The sequence below is a fragment of the Bufo bufo genome, chromosome 7, assembly GCF_905171765.1.
Source record: "Bufo bufo chromosome 7, aBufBuf1.1, whole genome shotgun sequence".
Taxonomy (NCBI): domain Eukaryota; kingdom Metazoa; phylum Chordata; class Amphibia; order Anura; family Bufonidae; genus Bufo; species Bufo bufo.
Window position 1 is genome coordinate 188,025,160 of NC_053395.1, and position 16,808 is coordinate 188,041,967.

At 42.5% G+C, this 16,808-nt stretch overlaps 1 protein-coding gene across 1 annotated transcript in view; it reads right to left on the minus strand.

Moving 5' to 3' along the window:
- MYO3B (myosin IIIB) overlaps window positions 1–16,808 on the minus strand; it is a 386,918-nt gene that overhangs the window by 60,618 nt on the left and 309,492 nt on the right. The window contains exons 26-27 of the mRNA XM_040441512.1: window positions 15,549–15,660; window positions 12,953–13,115 (exon numbers count right to left, since the gene is read on the minus strand). Coding sequence (XP_040297446.1) covers window positions 12,953–13,115; window positions 15,549–15,660 — 275 coding nt within the window. The remainder of the gene's footprint in view (window positions 1–12,952; window positions 13,116–15,548; window positions 15,661–16,808) is intronic.

Genomic DNA, 16,808 nt, shown 5'->3' on the forward strand with positions numbered 1-16,808 from the left:
TATGTCTCTCAGACTATGGAGACACTAGAACATGACCTAACCCCTCAGGTGAACACCGTAAAAAAAAAAACGGTGTCATAAAAGCAATTTTTTTGGTCACAAAAAGTGTAATACCAAGCGATAAAAAAGTCATACGCACCCCAAAATAGTATCAATCAAACCATCATGTCATCCTGCAAAAAATGAGACCCTACCTAAGACAATCGCCCAAAAAATTTAAAGACTAGGGCTCTCAGAATATGGGGACACTGAAACATGATTTTTTTTTTAATTCAAAAATGCTATTGGGTAAAACTTAAATAAATAAAAAAAGTATACATATTAGGTATCGCCGCTTCTATAAGAACCTGCTCTATAAAATATCACATGACCTAATCCCTCAGGGGAACACCGTAAAAAAAAATTATTACAAAAGTGTGTCAAAAAAGCAATTTTTTGTCATCTTACATCACAAAAAGTGTAATACCAAGCGATCAAAAAGTCATTTGCACCCTAAAATAGTACCAATCAAACCGTCATCTCATACCGAAAAAAAAAAGCCCCTACATAAGACAGTTGCCCAAAAAATAAATAAAAACTATGGCTTTCAGAATATGGAAACACAAAAAAAAAAATATTCCAAAATGCTTTATTATGTAAAACTGAAAGAAACTACCAAAAAAAGTAGTGATATTTGGTAATGTCGCGTCCGTAACTACCTGCTCTATAAAAATAACACATGATCTAACCTGTCAGATGAACATTGTAAATAACAAAAAATAAAAACGGTGCCAAAACAGCTATTTGTTTGTTACCTTGCCTCACAAAAAGCGTAATATAGAGCAACCAAAAATCATATATACCCTAAAATAGTACCAACAAAACTGCCACCTTATCCTGTAGTTTCCAAAATGGGGTATTTTTTTGGGAGTTTCTACTCTAGGGGTGCATCAGGGGGTCTTCAAATGTGACATGGCAGCTTAAAATTATCCCAGTGAAATCTGCTTTCCAAAAACCATATGGCGTTCCTTTCCTTCTGCGCAATGCCATGTGCCCGTACAGCAGTTTACGATCACATATGGGGTGTTTCTGTAAACTACAGAATCAGGGCAATAAATATAGAGTTTTGTTTGGCTGTTAACCCTTGCTTTGTTAGTAGAAAAAAAATTATTAAAATGGAAAATCTGCCAAAAGTGAAATTCTGAAATTTCATCTCCATTTTCCATTAATTCTTGTGGAACACCTAAAGGGTTAACAGAGTTTGTAAAATCTGTTTTGAATACCTTGAGGGGAATAGTTTCTAAAATGGGGTCACTTTTTGGAGTTTCTACTCTAGGGGTGCATCAGGGTGTTTTCAAATGTGACATGGCAGCTTAAAATTATCCCAGTGAAATCTGCTTTCCAAAAACTATATGGCGTTCCTTTCCTTCTGCGCAATGCTGTGTGCCCGTACAGCAGTTTACGACCACATATGGGGTGTTTCTGTAAACTACAGAATCAGGGCAATAAATATTAAGTTTTGTTTGGCTGGTAACCCTTGCTTTGATAGTGGAAAAAAATTGATTTAAATGGAAAATCTGCCAAAAAGTTAAAATTCTGAAATTTCATCTCCATTTTCCATTAATTCTTGTGGAACACTGTCACAACCAGACAGCTGAGAAGCTCTGACAGAAGCCTTTCAGAACCTCCTCCTTGAGTTTTCTTTGTTTTGGTTTTCAGTTCCTCATCTCGTTAGTCTCTCTCAGCTGTCATGTAGTTGGACTGATTGCATCCCTTTAAATTCCTTCCCATAATGCATTAGTGTGCGGCTTATACAACTTCCTGGAGTGTGTGTGCATGCTGTTCCTATTTCCCAGTCTTCTACAAGATAAGTGCTGTACATTCATTTGTGATTTTCTGTTTGCTGGATCCCAGATGACCCTGACTCCCTCCGTGTCTAGTGTAGGGAGCCGGTGGTCGTGTCCCCTCACTATTGTAGGGTGTTCAGGTATTATATAGTCGAGGTACGGGGATATGCGATCATCCACCTTTGGGGTGTTCGCATAGGCTGAGCAGTCAGGGAGAGTGCAAGGTCTCATGCAGGGGTCTCCCTTTTGTTCCTTAGTTTTGGTTCCAGTGAGTCATAGATTCTTTTGCATTGTCTTGTTTCCTGTACACCTTCCATGACATTATAAGCCGGCTGAACGCTTCCAGGGTCTTTCATTGGAGGTAGCTGATCTCCGTAAGACTTTTTCTCAGTTTCAAGTGACCGGTTCAGCTTGCGTTCATGGAGTTTGTTCTGAGGCTAAGATCTCGCTCCCGGATACGTTCTCCGGGGGTAGTGAGAATTTTGTGCGTTTTAGAGAGGCTTGCAAACTCAATTTTCGCCTTCTTCCCCATTCCTCTGGTGATGAGGAACGGAGGGTGGGGATCATTATATCGCTGCTCAGGGGTAACGCTCAGTCCTGGGCCTTTTCGCTGCCGGAGGGGGCACGGCCCCTCCGTTCAGTGGATGAATTCTTTTTAGCCCTGGGTCAGATATATGATGATCCGGATCGTATTGCTCTGGCTGAGTCTAGACTACATCTGTTATGCCAGGGTAAACAATCTGCAGAGATATACTGCTCAGAATTTCGGAGATGGGCAGCTGATACTGGTTGGAATGATGCTGCACTCCGAAGTCAATTTTGCCATGGTCTTTCAGAGGGATTGAAAGATGCATTTGCCTTTCATGAGAGGCCTATCTCCTTGGACTCTGCTATGTCTCAGGCCGTTCGTATTGACAGGCGTCTTAGAGAGAGAGGAGAGATCTCTCCTTCCTGTCATACTCAGTCCCGGGACAGTGCAGCGGTCTAATTCTGTGCGCAGGGGTCTCAGTCGCTGTCAGCCCCTTCTGAGCAGGAGCCCATGCAGCTGGGGTTGATTGCCTCTGACAATAGAAGATTCAGCCCGCATGGGAGGGTTTGTTTTTGTTGTGGAGGTATAAATCATTTGGCAAATGTTTGTCCCTCTAGGAGATTCAGGCAGTTTTCTGGGAGTAATAAAGTAACAAAAAGGAAAAAATCTTTTAAAAATGTTTCGTCTGTTACTATTGGCAGGGTTGAGGCGGAAATTGAAGGTTTTCCGTTTGCTTGTAGTTCCAGTTTTGTCCTGCCTGCTAGGGTGGCGCTAGAGAGCAAGAGCATTTTTTGTGAGATTTTTGTGGATAGTGGAGCAGCTGTCAATCTCATTGATAATCAATTTGCAATAACTCATGGTTTCCAGGTATGCACTTTGGGAAAGGATATTCCTGTTTTTGCTATTGATTCCGCTCCACTTTCTCAGAAATCGTTAAAGGGCATAGTTCACAATATCCGTTTGATTGTGAGTGATACTCATGTTGAGGATGTGTCATGTTTCGTCCTAAACGGGTTGCCTACTCCACTAGTGTTGGGGCTACCCTGGCTCACTAAACATAACCCCACCATTGATTGGCAAGCGAGGCAAATAAATGGTTGGAGTGACTTTTGCAGAGAGAATTGCCTCACGACATCTGTTTCTGAGGTTTCTACTAAGACTGTACCACCTTTCCTCTCTGAATTTTCGGATGTCTTCTCTGAGAGTGGAGTTCAGGGTTTGCCCCCGCACAGGGAGTACGATTGCCCTATTAATCTCATCCCAGCCGCCAAGCTGCCTAAATCTCGTTTATACAATCTTTCCCAACCTGAGAGGGTCGCTATGCGTGCTTATATCTCTGAGAGTCTGAGAAAAGGACACATACGACCCTCGAAGTCACCTGTTGCCGCTGGTTATTTCTTTGTTAAGAAAAAAGATGGTTCTTTAAGACCTTGTCTGGATTTCAGGGAGCTGAACAGTATCACTATTCGTGACCCTTATCCGCTTCCTCTGATCCCGGACCTGTTTAACCAGGTTGTTGTGGCTAAAGTCTTTTCCAAATTAGACCTAAGAGGGGCATACAACCTGGTCAGGGTCAGAGAAGGAGACGAATGGAAGACGGCCTTCAATACCCCTGAGGGCCATTTTGAGAATTTGGTTATGCCTTTTGGTTTGATGAATGCCCCAGCCGTTTTTCAGCATTTCGTGAACAGCATTTTTTATCATTTAATGGGAAAATTTGTATTAGTGTATTTGGATGACATTTTGATTTTTTCTCCTGATTTCAAAACTCATAAGGAACACTTACGTCAGGTCTTGCTCATCCTGCGGGAGAATAAATTATACGCGAAACTGGAAAAATGTGTGTTTGCGGTTCCAGAAATTCAATTTCTGGGGTTTCTTCTCTCCGCTTCTGGTTTTCGCATGGACCCCGAGAAGGTCCGCGCTGTGCTTGAGTGGGAGCTTCCTGAGAATCAGAAGGCGCTGATGCATTTTTTGGGCTTTGCCAATTATTACAGGAAGTTTATTTTGAATTATTCCTCTGTTGTTAAACCACTCACTGATATGACCAGAAAGGGGGTAGATTTTTCTTCCTGGTCGGTAGAGGCGCGTAAGGCCTTTTCTAATATCAAGGAGAGTTTTGCTTCCGCTCCCATCCTGGTACAACCTGATATTTCTTTACCCTTCATAGTTGAGGTTGATGCTTCTGAGGTGGGTGTGGGTGCGGTCTTGTCTCAGGGTTCCTCTCCTGCCAAATGGCGACCGTGTGCCTTTTTCTCGAAGAAACTCTCCTCCGCAGAGAGAAATTACGATGTGGGAGATAGGGAATTGTTGGCCATCAAGTTGGCTTTTGAGGAATGGCGCCATTGGCTAGAGGGAGCCAGACACCCTATCACCGTGTTTACTGACCATAAAAATCTGGCCTACTTGGAGTCAGCCAAGCGTCTGAACCCGAGACAGGCCAGATGGTCTTTGTTCTTTTCAAGGTTTAATCTTGTTGTCACGTTCCGCCCTGGGGTTAAGAATGTGAAGGCAGATGCCCTGTCACGTTGTTTTCCGGGAGGTGGGAATTTTGAAGAACCGGGTCCCATTTTGGCTGAAGGTGTGGTGGTCTCTGCTCTTTTTCCTGAATTGGAGGCAGAGGTGCAGGCAGCCCAGTCAGAGGCTCCTGATCTTTGTCCTCCTGGGAGGTTGTTTGTGCCTCTCGCTTTAAGACACAAGATTTTTAAGGAACACCACGATACGGTCCTTGCTGGGCACCCGGGGGCAAGAGCCACACTGGATCTCATCGCTCGGAGATTCTGGTGGCCTGCGCTTCGTAAGTCGTTCGAGGGTTTTGTGGCAGCCTGCGAAACTTGCGCTCGTGCCAAAGTCCCTCATTCACGGCCATCAGGTCCTCTCCTTCCCTTACCCATTCCTTCCCGTCCTTGGACACATCTGTCCATGGACTTCATAACAGACCTGCCTCGTTCCTCGGGGAAGACTGTGATTCTGGTGGTGGTGGACTGTTTTAGCAAAATGGTGCATTTCATCCCTTTTCCTGGTTTGCCCAATGCTAAGACGCTGGCGCAGGCATTTATTGATCACATTGTCAAATTGCATGGTATTCCTTCAGACATAGTCTCTGATAGGGGCACGCAGTTTGTTTCCAGATTCTGGAAGGCTTTCTGTTCTCGCTTGGGGGTTCGGTTGTCATTCTCTTCTGCTTTCCACCCGCAGTCGAATGGCCAGACAGAGCGCGTCAATCAGAACCTGGAGACATATCTGCACTGTTTTGTGGCGGAGAATCAGGAGGATTGGTGTTCTTTTTTGTCCCTTGCTGAGTTTGCTTTAAATAACCGTCGTCAGGAGTCCTCTGATAAGTCACCATTTTTTGGTGCATATGGGTTTCATCCGCAGTTTGGGACTTTCTCGGGAGAGGGGTCTTCTGGTTTACCTGATGAGGACAGATTCTCCTCGTCTTTGTCATCTATTTGGCAAAAGATTCAGGATAATCTAAAGAGCATGAGTGAGAGATATAAGCGTGTGGCAGATAAGAGATGTGTGCCTGGTCCGGACCTGAATGTTGGTGATCTGGTGTGGTTGTCTACCAAGAATATCAAATTGAAGGTTCCCTCCTGGAAGTTGGGTCCTAGGTTTATTGGGCCTTACAAGATCCTGTCTGTCATCAATCCTGTTGCCTACCGTCTTGATCTTCCACAGACTTGGAAGATCCATAATGTTTTTCATAAGTCCTTATTGAAACCTTATGTTCAACCCATTGTACCCTCGCCTTTGCCTCCTCCTCCGATTATGGTTGATGGGAATCTTGAATTTCATGTCTCTAGGATTGTGGATTCTTGTCCGCGGTTCTCTCCAGTACCTCGTTCATTGGGAGGGTTATGGTCCTGAGGAGAGGATGTGGGTCCCAGTGACGGACATTAAGGCCACTCGTCTCATCAGGGCTTTCCATAGGTCCCATCCTGAGAAGGTGGGCTCTGAGTGTCCGGAGTCCACTCGTAGAGGGAGGGGTACTGTCACAACCAGACAGCTGAGAAGCTCTGACAGAAGCCTTTCAGAACCTCCTCCTTGAGTTTTCTTTGTTTTGGTTTTCAGTTCCTCATCTCGTTAGTCTCTCTCAGCTGTCATGTAGTTGGACTGATTGCTTCCCTTTAAATTCCTCCCCATAATGCATTAGTGTGCGGCTTATACAACTTCCTGGAGTGTGTGTGCATGCTGTTCCTATTTCCCAGTCTTCTACAAGATAAGTACTGTACATTCATTTGTGATTTTCTGTTTGCTGGATCCCAGATGACCCTGACTCCCTCCGTGTCTAGTGTAGGGAGCCGGTGGTCGTGTCCCCTCACTATTGTAGGGTGTTCAGGTATTATATAGTCGAGGTACGGGGATATGCGATCATCCACCTTTGGGGTGTTCGCATAGGCTGAGCAGTCAGGGAGAGTGCCAGGTCTCATGCAGGGGTCTCCCTTTTTTTCCTTAGTTTTGGATCCAGTGAGTCATAGATTCTTTTGCATTGTCTTGTTTCCTGTACACCTTCCGTGACAAACACCTAAAGGGTTAACAAAGTTTGTAAAATCAGTTTTGAATACCTTGAGGGGTATAGTTTCTAAAATGGGGTAATTTTTGGGTGGTTTCTATTATGTAAGCTTCACAAAGTGACTTCAGACCTGAACTGGTCTTTAAAAAGTGGGTTTTGGAAATTTTCAGAAGAATTTCAAGATTTGCTTCTGAATTCGAAGCCTTCTAACGTCCCCAAAAAATAAAATGGCATTCACAAAATGACCCAAACATAAAGTAGACATATGGAGAATGTAAAGTAATAACTATTTTTGAAGTTATTACTATCTATTATAAAAGTAGAGAAATTGAAATTTGGAATTTTTTTAAAAATAAAAATGAAATATTTTGACTCAATTTAACCTCTTAAGGACATAGGGCGTACAGGTACGCCCTTGTGCCCTGGTACTTAAGGACACAGGGCGTACATGTACGCCCTGTGTATTTTCGATCACTGCCGTGCGGCTGGCGGTGATCGGAACCCGGTGCCTGCTCAAATCATTGAGCAGGCACCTAGGCTAAATGCGCGGGGGGGTCCCGTGACCCCCCCATGTCGGCGATCGCGGCAAACCGCAGGTCAATTCAGACCTGCGGTTTGCTGCGATTTCTGAAGTTTCTGGTCCCCGCGGTCCCTGACCGCGGGGATCAGAAACTTTATATGCCTAAAAAAAAAGTTTTATTCACCCCCCCCTGCACCCCCGAATGATTTTTATGGTGGCGGGAGGTGCAGGGCGAGGGTTGCGGGCGGTGTGGGCGGTGCGGGAGGCGGGCGGTGCGGCAGGCGGGATCGCGATCCCCCGCCCGCCTCCCCTTGTATAATCGTTGGTGTCTAGTGGGGATACCAGGGTGCCAGCACATTGCTGGCACCCTGGTATAAACGGCTGACATCTGCGATGCGATGTCAGCCGTTTAACCCTTTCCATACAGCGGTCCGTACGGACCGCTGTATGGAAAAGGTTAACAGCGCAGGGAGCTCCCTCCCTCTCCCATCGGGGGGCTGCTGTGCCTTTGCAGCCCCCCGATGGGGAGGGAGAGAGCCCCCAGAGAGCCCCCCGAGAGATCCCCTCCTTACCCTTCCCCGTCTGCGAAGTTCTGAGCAGTACTGAGCAGACGGGGAAGGTTCCCATGGCAACAGGACGCCTCTCAGGCGTCCTGCTGTCCATGGTGCTGAACAGATCTGTGCTGAAAGGCATAGATCTGTTCAGTGTAAGTAAAATACAGTACAGAACAATATATATTGTACTGTACTGTATTATACAGACATCAGACCCACTGGATCTTCAAGAACCAAGTGGGTCTGGGTCAAAAAAAAGTGAATAAAAGTGAAAAAAAAGTAAAAATCAAAAAACACATTTATCACTGATAAAAAATGAAAAAAATAAAATTCCCTACACATGTTTGGTATCGCCGCGTCCGTAACGACCTGATCTATAAAACGGTCATGTTACTTTACCCGAACGGTGAACACCATAAAAATAAAAAATAAAAAACTATGATGAAATTGAAATTTTGCCCACCTTACTTCCCAAAAAAGGTAATAAAAGTGATCAAAAAAGTCGCATGTACGCCAAAATTGTAACAATAAAACCGTCATCTCATCCCGCAAAAATCATACCCTACCCAAGATAATCGCCCAAAAACTGAAAAAACTATGGGTCTTAGACTATGGAAACACTAAAACATGATTTTTTTTGTTTCAAAAATGAAATCATTGTGTAAAACTTACATAAATAAAAAAAAAGTATACATATTAGGTATCGCCGCGTCCGTATCGCCCGGCTCTATAAAAATATCACATGATATAACCCCTCAGATGACCACCGTAAAAAAATAAAAATAAAAACGGTGTAAAAAAAGCCATTTTTTGTCATCTTACGTCACAAAAAGTGTAATAGCAAGCAATCAAAAAGTCATATGCACCCCAAAATAGATGCCAATCAAACCGTCATCTCATCCCGCAAAAAATGAGACCCTACTTAAGATAATCGCCCAAAAACTGAAAAAACTATGGCTCTTAGACTATGGAGACACTAAAACATTTTTTTGGTTTTAAAAATGAAATCATTGTGTAAAACTTACATAAATAAAAAAAATTGTATACATATTAGGTACCTCCGCGTCCGTGACAACCTGCTCTATAAAATTACCACATGATCTAACCTGTCAGATGAATGTTGTAAATAACAAAAAAAAAAACGGTGCCAAAAAAGCTATTTCTTGTTACCTTGCCGCACAAAAAGTGTAATATAGAGCAACCGAAAATCATATGTACCCTAAACTAGTACCAACAAAACTGCCACCCTATCCCGTAGTTTCTAAAATGGGGTCACTTTTTTGGAGTTTCTACTCTAGGGGTGCATCAGGGGGGCTTCAAATGGGACATGGTGTCAAAAAAAACAGTCCAGCAAAATATGCCTTCCAAAAACCATATGGTGTTCCTTTCCTTCTGCGCCCTGCCGTGTGCCCGTACAGCTGTTTACGACCACATATGGGGTGTTTCTGTAAACTACAGAATTAGGGTCATAAATAATGAGTTTTGTTTGGCTGTTAACCCTTGCTTTGTAACTGGAAAAAAAATATTAAAATGGAAAATCTGCCAAAAAAGTGAGATTTTGAAATTGTATCTCTATTTTCCATTAAATCTTGTGCAACACCTAAAGGGTTAACAAAGTTTGTAAAATCAGTTTTGAATACCTTGAGGGGTGTAGTTTCTTAGATGGGGTCACTTTTATGGAGTTTATAATCTAGGGGTGCATCAGGGGGGCTTCAAATGGGACATGGTGCCAAAAAAACAGTCCAGCAAAATCAGCCCTCCAAAAACCAAACGGCGCACCTTTCACTCTACGCCCCGCTGTGTGCCCGTACAGTAGTTTACGGCCACATATGGGGTGTTTCTGTAAACAGCAGAGTCAGGGCAATAAAGATACAGTCTTGTTTGGCTGTTAACCCTTGCTTTGTTAGTGGAAAAAATGGGTTAAAATGGAAAATTAGGCAAAAAAATGAAATTCTCAAATTTCATCGCCATTTGCCAATAACTCTTGTGCAACACCTAAAAGGTTAACGACGTATGTAAAATCAGTTTTGAATACCTTGAGGGGTGTAGTTTCTTAGATGGGGTCACTTTTATGGAGTTTCTCCTCTAGGGGTGCATCAGGGGGCTTCAAATGGGACATGGTGTAAATAAACCAGTCCATAAAAATCAGCCTTCCAAAAACCAAACGGCGCACCTTTCACTCTACGCCCCGCTGTGTGGCCGTACAGTAGTTTACGGCCACATATTGGGTGTTTCTGTAAATGGCAGAGTCAGGGCAATAAAGATACAGTCTTGTTTGGCTGTTAACCCTTGGTTTGTTAGTGGAAAAAATGGGTTAAAATGAAAAATTAGACAAAAAAATGAAATTCTCAAATTTCCTCCCTATTTGCCAATAACTCTTGTGCAACACCTAAAGGGTTAACAACGTATGCAAAATCAGTTTTGAATACCTTGAGGGGTGTAGTTTCTTAGATGGGGTCATTTTTGGGTGGTTTCTATAATGTAAGCCTCGCAAAGTGACTTGAGACCTGAACTGGTCCCTAGAAATTGAGTTTTTGTAAATTTCGGAAAAATTTCAAGATTTGCTTCTAAACTTCTAAGCCTTATAACATCCCCAAAAAATAAAATATCATTCCCAAAACAATTCAAACATGAAGTAGACATATGGGGAATGTAAAGTCATCACAATTTTTGGGGGTATTACTATGTATTACAGAAGTAGAGAAACTGATACTTTGAAATTTGCACAATTTTTTCAAATTTTTGTTAAATTAGGTATTTTTTGGTGCAAAAAAAATTTTTTTTTTGAGTCCATTTTACCAGTGTCATGAAGTACAATATGTGACGAAAAAACAATCTCAGAACGGCCTGGATAAGTCAAACCGTTTTAAAGTTATCAGCACTTAAAGGGACTCTGGTCAGATTTTCAAAAAATGGCCTGGTCCTAAGGTGTAAAAAGGCTGTGTCCTTAAGGGGTTAAAGTTATTACCACATAAAGTGACACATATCAGATTTGCAAAAAATGGCCTGGGCAGGAAGGTGAAAACTGGCCGGGGTAGAAAGGGTTAAGTGGTACATAAAGGAAACCCTAACATACAACAGCAAATCGGTTATTTACTTAATTCAATGCCCGTGTCAAAAATAATATGTGGGATGAACAAAGAGAACCCTTAAAACAAGGATTAGTGAACATATAAACAATATCAAAAAGGGTTATGAGAAACACACATGGCTACATACGTCCATGATGAAAGGAGGTGATATTCATTTAACGTATGCTAATATGATTACCTTCATTCTATTTTCTATTTCCTATTTCCATCTTAATTTTATATGAGTATCGATATAGACAATTCATGAAATGATAGTATCCAGTGACAGTTAATAAATGAATCAGATAGATTCAGCATGATCCAGTCCATAGATTAACATGTACTACAAATGGTTTAAAAGCAGGCTGTTCGGTCCCAGCAGCCATCTATTGCCTTTTTACCACTGAAGAAGGAACTACATGTTCCGAAACGCGTCTGGTGGCATTACCGCTTTGGACAGTGTGAATGAATATCCATCCAGAACACAGCGCACGGTCGGAGAACAACTTGGCGTCCCGGTGAACTCAATGCGCATGCGCGAAGAGACGCTCAGTGAAGGAGCGATACAATTGAGAACAACATAACCAGAGACCGGGTGAGAGCACAACAACGGCGATATTGTGGATACGTGAGTAACAGTTATACCACATGCCGGATAAACAAACTGAGTTAAAAGCTTCACATTATGACTTTATATCTATATGAGAAACGAGCCATTTAACACGGGGCAGTACGTGGTTCACGCTAGAATTGATATATACGAAGTATACAGAGCATTATCCAACCTAGCGAACTGCGTGGATGTGACTATATTATTAAACAACAACTAAAACTACTAATCACACGTCTGGAGCGTAGCAACTAATGAGGAAACTGTGTCTCATATTAATCACATTTTTTTATTCCTATTTTTACTTTGACTTTTATATTGGAATACATGCGTGAGCTCCGCATCCAAGGGACTTGATCATGAAATAGATGAGATGAATTGTATTTTTACGTGTTTCTGAATCATGTGTTTTGTGGAATTATGTGTTTATATTTTATAGGTGTATTTTTCATGAATTAGAATATTAAATAGTGTAATTATGTGCAAATTCATGTGAGCCAGCCATTGTTGTCTACCATGTTCATATGTGCCCACATGCATGTTTTAATATATGCTAATGAACCTCTAGGAGCAATGGGGGCATTGCCATTACTCCTGAAGGCTCTGCTCTCTCTGCAACTGCTGCGCCTTCTGCACTTTGATTGACGGGACAAGGCAGGCATGATGCCGTTTTCACTGCCTGGCCAATCAAAGTGCAGAGGGCACGGCAGCTGCAGAGAGAGCAGAGCCTCTAGGTGTAATGACGACAACGCCCTTGTTGCTCCTAGAGCCTCATTTACATATATTAAAACTTAATTTTTTTCTCAGCAATGCGGACACATATGAACATGGGACCAACACAGATGTCTTCAGCCGCCAGGCGCACATGTACCAGGTCAGCCAGTGTCATAGGTACAAATCTGCTGACAGATGCCCTTTAATAAACTCAGCGCACCTTCAGGAAGTCCTTGCTCCAGAAAAGTAAATCTATACCAGCTTTGAGCTGGCTTAGACTTGCGCTATAATGTACTCCAGTTTATGATGTAAATTTTAGTAAATCTCATCTGCTTTCCAAAATTGGTGAGAGCAACATAAAAATGAAAAAATGCAACTTGTATTACATGATTCATCATATGCTTGGTTGAACCTGATGGACATATGTCTATTTTCAATTATGCTATGTAATTATGCTGCTACTTTAGTTTTTTCCCCATCCATATGTGTATAGATCGCACTATATAGGATTTGAACTGAAGCAACATCAATGCTTCCAAGTCATCGAGATGATATGTGACCACACAGGTCCTACAGCCACCCATTATAGGTACACCCTGCAGTCCTATTTACCAGCCTGGATACAGGTCGCACTCTTTTCTCTCCTCTCTTTAACTTTCTTATATCTCCTTGCACCGAGCCATCCTTTGGTATAGGCCTGCATCACGACTACCCGTCCGATGACTTCCCGCAGTAAGAGGTTTAGCTGTTCCACGTGGTAGTATTTCAGGAAAACCTTCAACAGAAAGACAGTTGTGAAGGGCAAGGTTTTCGTGTTCACCCCTCACATGCAGACTCATCTGAAGGACTGCCTGCTAAACGGCAAATATACTGCTTATTAATATCACACTGGTAAAACACATGACATAAGATGATAGACCCTACAGCTGATTAATGTATGCTACCCCAGCGTCCATGTAAGATGGAGCAGCTTGTCGCTCGCTGCTCTGGAGGTGACTGGAGTAAGGCTGACCAATGCTTGTGGATATGTAATAGTTGTATTGCACTGCCTTTGATGAGAGGTTTTGGTTTAAAGGGAACCTGTCACATAGATCATGGTTAGAGATGAGCGAAGTATTGTGAAATTCAATTCATCTGCTTCGCCGAATTTTACAAAACAATTTTCTTTGTCATGAATTACTTCGTAACGAAGTTCATTGCTTTGGAAGTAGTGGGTGCAATGACAGGGAGCGGCTATTGCACAGCTCTCCATCATTGTACCCCTCAGATGCCGCGTTCATAGCTGATCATCGCATCTGACAGTTATAACACAGTGTAAAAAATAAAAAATAAAATCATACTTACCTCTTCCATTTGATCGCAACAAGCCGGCCACCGCCGTCTTGATTGAAGATCTATCGCAAAATCTCACACGGCCTGTGATGACGTCATCACATCGGCCAGCGTGGTGACGTCATAAGTCACTGCACACAGTATTTTGTGCGAGATCTTCAATCAAGATGGCGTTGGCCGGCTCGTTGCGATCAAATGGATGAGATAAGTATGATCTTTTTTTTTTATTTTGTACCGCCATTCAGGGAAAATCAATTCACTACCACGAAGCACCAGGAAGTTCAGCTTTATGGCGAATCGAATTTTCCCTGAAATTCGGATTCACTCAACACTAATCATGGTATTTGAGCTGCAGGCAGCATGTTATAGAGCAGGAGGAGCTGAGCAGATTGCTATATAGTTTTGTGGGAAAAGACTTAATATATTCAAGATTTATATATTGTTTGTCATTTATATTCCTGCTCATTCTGAGCTGTGAAGTCCAGGAGGCGGTCCTATCAGTGATTGACAGCCTTCCTTCTATGACAGTGTATACAGAGAGAGCTGTCAATCACTGAGAGCACCGCCCCCTGGACTTTAAAACCCAGAATGAGCAGGAATTTAAATTAGACAAAAATATGTTATACTAATTGTTTTGCCACGAAACTGTACATAGAAACATAGAAACATAGAATGTGTCTGTAGATAAGAACCATTTGGCCCATCTAGTCTGCCCAATATACTGAATACTATGGATAGCCCCTGGCCCTATCTTATATGAAGGATGGCCTTATGCCTATCCCATGCATGCTTAAATTCCTCCACTGTATTTGCAGCTGCCACTTCTGCAGGAAGGCTATTCCATGCATCCACTACTCTCTCAGTAAAGTAATACTTCCTGATATTAAATCATACTTATACAGTATATCAATCTGCTCAGCTCCTCCTGCTCGATAACATGCAGAAAAACCAGGATCAACATGACAGGTTTAAATCACTTTTTAAATATGTTTTTTATATTTTTTTAAATCTCTAACCACCAATTTTTTACTAAAATAATGTGTGTGTGTGTGTGTGTGGGGGGGGGGGGGGGGGGGGGGGGTGTACTAGGAGATAGGAATGGTCTATGAGCTCTAGGGTCTGCCGACCAGCACCCTTGTCCTAAATAGAATGGGTGTAAATGGACTACTTTCCATAAAAAATTTTTACACATTGTCCGGTGGATGGAGTTTGTTACCGCAGTGTTGCTCCCATTGCAGTTACCAGCTCCATCCACTACACACACAACAGACAGAACGGGGAAGTTCCGGTGCTGAAGCTACTTGGAAACAACTGATCGGCTTGGGTGAGGGGTGTCAGACCCTCGCCAATCAGATATTGGTATCCTTAATCCATCAATAGTAAAATCCTGGAATACCCCTTTAAGACAAAGCTAGGAGGTATTTTGTGAGCAAATAAAATCTGTAATTTCACGCCTTCTGGGAGTCTGTTGGCTGGTGTGGAGTCGGGTGGGATTTAGTTTTTTGACTAGTTGCCTTCAGCTGACCTGTTAAGAATTCATGGCAAGTGGTTAATTGCATGAAAGCTGTGGTTACATCTTGTCATTATGTTAATCCGTACAATGATGTTAATGCCATCTGACCTAATGCTTAATTGACAGTCCGTGAAATGTGATAGGATTGATCCATGCTGTCTTTTATAATTTACTTATTTTAGCGAAACAGTAAAAGTATTGTAGAAAAGTTCTCAAAATCTGACGTCTCTATTTTAGACCTTGTGTGGATTCAGAAAATTCTGCATAGGATGCCCTATTGCCATATTAAAGCACTGGTAAAAGAAAACACACATGTTTTGTTAGGGGGCTCTTAATGTCACAGAATAATAGCTGCAGATTTACCTTAGTTCTTCCAAGAACCCACTTTTCAAGTTTAGCTTTTTCTAGAATTGCACTACAACTTTCTTTCGTCGGTGGAGGATTCTGATGAGCTTTGAATGCAAGGTAATAATACCTAGAAGATGATAAGAATAATAAAGAGTTGCAAAGTAATAGAAATAAAATACCCTGTTACAAAGGAACATTAAAATGTCACATTTCCTAGATTCCACTATGCAGCAGAGGAACCCTATCAAATATATTAGTGTTAACGAATATACAGTATAAACAAAATAACAAACAAAAATAGTGCAGGTAACTCTTTATTATATATACACACACACACACACACACACACACACACACACACATATAATTAAAGCAGTTGTGTCACTTCAGCAAGTTTATCATGTAGAGAAAATTAATACAAGCCACTTACTAATATATCGTTATTACCCATATTGCCTCCTTTGCTGGCTGGATTCCTTATCTCTATAACATTATACACAGCTCGTTTCCATGGTTACGACTACCCTGCAATCCATCAGCGGTGGCCGTGCTTGCACACTATAGGAAAAAGTGCCGGCCTTTCTGGTGCTTTTTCCTATAATGTGCAAACACGGCCACCGATGCTGAATTGCAGGGTGGTCTGTAACCATGGAAACGAGCAGTGTATAATGTGATGAAAATATGAATCCAGTCTGCAAAGGAGGCGATATGGACAATCACAATACAGTAGTAAGTGCCTTGTATTAAGTTTCACTACATGATAAATGCCATTTGCCGAAGTGAGACAATCGCTTTAATACCAATTCAAGGGATACATATGAAAGGCAACAGCATTACATGCCGTGCTGCCGCCGGAACTCAGGCCTACGTCCCAATATAGTCAATGGGGCCGGAGCGGACCTCCGGCGGCACGCGTGCACTAGCTGCAGCACGGATCTGGCAGGCTGCCGGAGAAGGCTGCCGCTAGTGTGAAAGTACCCTTACTTTGTATAGCTTTGACCTGTTTCTATCGGGGCTGTGATGGGAAAATATACACCACTGATGTTGGAACAACTATTGCTTGGAAAGCTGCTGAGCTGAACCCCTCCTTGTAAAGGATGTCTCCCCTAAGATTTGGTTCGCACCTGAGCGTTTTACAGCGCGTTCCTACTTCTATGCTCAACAGGCAAGAACCAATGATTCCCTATGGGAATGGTTCTCACCTGAGCGTTTTACAGCGCGTACGATCGCGCTGTAAAACGCCCGACGCCCCAAGAAGTACACAGGAGCTTCTTT